The sequence below is a fragment of the Vigna umbellata genome, chromosome 11, assembly GCF_029865625.1.
Source record: "Vigna umbellata cultivar VRB3 chromosome 11, Vumbellata_1.0, whole genome shotgun sequence".
Lineage (NCBI taxonomy): Eukaryota > Viridiplantae > Streptophyta > Magnoliopsida > Fabales > Fabaceae > Vigna > Vigna umbellata.
In genome coordinates this window covers 4,312,895-4,315,839 of record NC_142175.1, presented here as the reverse complement: position 1 = coordinate 4,315,839, position 2,945 = coordinate 4,312,895, and the positions used below count along the sequence as shown (strand labels likewise).

The following is a 2,945-nucleotide window of genomic DNA, read 5'->3' as shown; positions in this document are numbered from 1 at the left end:
CCATAAAATATGTTAGTGACATGTGATTTTAATATATAAGTGTGAAAAATCTATTATTAGGTCATGTATTGAATAAAAAAAACATTCATTCAATATTAAAACATATAAAGGTAATATTAAAAACAATATACGACCTAATTATCACAGATAACTAAAGTAACATTAATAAAAATGTTAAAGAACAAATAAAAAAAATTATTCAATATTATAAAATTAAAAAATATTATTAAAAGCGATTTGCTTAAAAGGGAGAAAAGTAACTTAAGTCCTAAAACATGTTAGTGACATGTGATTTTAATATAGTAGTGTAAAAAATCTATTATTTTCTTCTAATATAATATGATAATAACAATACCATTTTAATATTTACTACAAATAATTTTAAAATAACTATAAAAAGTACAAGTTGTGAAAAATTTAATAACCCTTAGACGTAACGGCACGGGTAATTTATTGCTTTTAATTAATAATAAATTTAGGAGAAGAAATCCAGGAATGAATGAAGTGAAGAGGAAAAGATTAAAAGGAAACACAAGAAGAAGTAGAAAAGAAGGGGGTTTTGTGGTGTGCGTGATTCCATTCTGGTAAGCCCCTTTCTGACTTTCTTCGATCCTTTGCTGCAATTTGCAATGCATCACATCGTGCCCTTTGATTCCATTCACTATTCGCATTATACTCTGGCTCACACTTAGAACAGATTTCATTTTCAGGCATAAATTTGTGTTGAATGTTAGCATCAATAACGCGTGATTTTGGAGTCTGTTCAGATGTCTAAAGCAACTGACGTGGAAAACCCTAGTGATAATCCCACTGTTCAAAAGGGTGTGGATGTGAATGTGAATTCGAGTAATGGTGAGGGAAATTGGTACACTGCATTGGTGCATCAAATTTCAGTGTATGGTGTTGCTGCTGGGTATTGCTTATCTGCTTCTTTGCTTTCCATAATCAACAAATGGGCAGTGATGAAATTCCCCTACCCGGGTGCCCTGACCGCCCTGCAGTACTTCACCAGCGCCGCCGGGGTCTTCCTCTGCGGCCGGATGAAGCTCCTGGAGCATGACCCCCTTGAGCTTTTCACAATGTGGCGGTTTTTGCCGGCGGCAATAATATTTTACTTGTCGCTTTTCACCAATAGTGAGTTGCTCCTCCATGCCAATGTTGACACATTCATAGTGTTCCGATCCGTTGTGCCTTTGTTTGTTGCGGTAGGGGAGACGCTGTTCCTGCACCAGCCGTGGCCGTCCGGGAAGACGTGGGCCTCCCTGGCCACCATCTTTGCCGGCAGTGTGCTCTATGTGGTCACAGATTATCAGTTTACTTTCATGGCTTACACCTGGGCATTGGCCTACTTGGTTAGCATGACCATAGATTTTGTTTACATAAAGCATGTGGTTATGACCATTGGCTTGAACACGTGGGGCCTTGTGCTGTACAATAATCTTGAGGCTCTTCTGCTTTTTCCCCTGGAGCTGCTGATTATGGGTGAGCTAAAGAAGATTAAGCATGAGATCCAAGAACAGTCTGATTGGCACACATTCCAAGTCATTTTGCCAGTGGGATTGTCGTGTCTGTTTGGTCTGGCAATCTCTTTCTTTGGATTTTCTTGTCGCAGGGCAATTTCTGCCACAGGTTTTACTGTCCTTGGTATAGTGAACAAGTTGTTAACGGTTATTATCAATTTGGTAATATGGGACAAGCATTCCTCATGGGTGGGTACAGTGGGTCTTCTGATTTGTATGCTGGGTGGGATTCTGTATCAGCAATCAGCAAGCAAGCCGAAGGCTGCAAAACAGGCGAGTGAACAGGAAAATGAAGAGGAGCAACAGAAATTGCTTGAGATGAAAGTCAATTCAGAGACCAACGTAAAAAGTAATGAAGTTAGTAAATAAAGGGAGGAAAGCTGAAATTATTTTCACGTAGGACGATTTCATATTTCCTTTCAAGTGTATGTTTGTTTACAGGTATTTGGTATAAATTATGCTCTCTTTTTTTGTAACTGCCAATTCATGATTCTTTACTACGCTGTCTCCTTGAATGGCAAGCTCATTGGCATCCTCGTATGTAGGGTTTTATTTACTTTAGTGGCTGTCATGTAAAATCTATTATTTATGTACTTGATAGATAAAAGGTTATTCAATTTGTTTCAAATCTCAGTTTCTTTTTTTCGTGCTCTTGATGCTTCAAATTCAGACTGTTATCAATCATGCTTTCTCTGTTCTTATCATGGATATGGCGATTACAGTTGACTGTATTTATATAATCCCCATAATTGTAAGTTTATTTGATAGACATCTGATGATTGGCCTGGCCAGCTTAAGCACATTGTCATTATGTCTTAGTCCGACTTAGTTTCTAATACACATCAATAAGGTAGTTGTATCAATGCAATAATTACAACCGAAGCTACTCCTAGATTATCCTTGCAGCTATGAGAACAAACGGTCTGTCTTTGTAAGAGAAAATAACACTGATAAATGTTGTCTTTTCAACCTGGTTTCTCTTGCCCTAGAGCTCGCAACTCCATGCTTACCTCCAGTTTAACAGTAAGATTTTTGCCCCCAGTGGGTTCGTTTGTATTGTTTTCTCACTTTAATTCTGCTAAGGTTATTGCTGAAGATGGATTCATGTTTGTTGAAATTAATTGCTTACTATGAGAATACTTTTAAAAGGGGTTTCCTCAATCTTGTACCAAATGCCAATACCATTGGGATCCTCATATTAAAGTTTGGTGTTGTTCACTTGACAGATAGCGGTAGCTTCTCTAATGTAGTTACCTGTGAAATAATTTTAAACTAAAGATGTGTTTGTTTTGATTAATGCACTTAGTAAGAAAACCCAATGATGGATTAAAATGCTACTACATGAGAAAAATATAAAGGAATAGATAATGAATTTTAGAGTTTAATCACTCCTTTCGTATGTTCTCATATTTATATTGATAGATT

At 36.9% G+C, this 2,945-nt stretch overlaps 1 protein-coding gene across 1 annotated transcript; it reads left to right on the top strand.

Moving 5' to 3' along the window:
- Window positions 1–444: 444 nt before the first annotated feature.
- Window positions 445–2,171, top strand: LOC148190811 (GDP-mannose transporter GONST3-like). The gene is made up of 2 exons (XM_088101597.1): window positions 445–584; window positions 698–2,171. The coding sequence occupies exon 2, from the start codon at window positions 768–770 to the stop codon at window positions 1,887–1,889; it is 1,122 nt and encodes a 373-aa protein (XP_087957723.1). The 5' UTR covers window positions 445–584; window positions 698–767; the 3' UTR covers window positions 1,890–2,171.
- The last annotated feature ends 774 nt before the right edge of the window (window positions 2,172–2,945 follow it).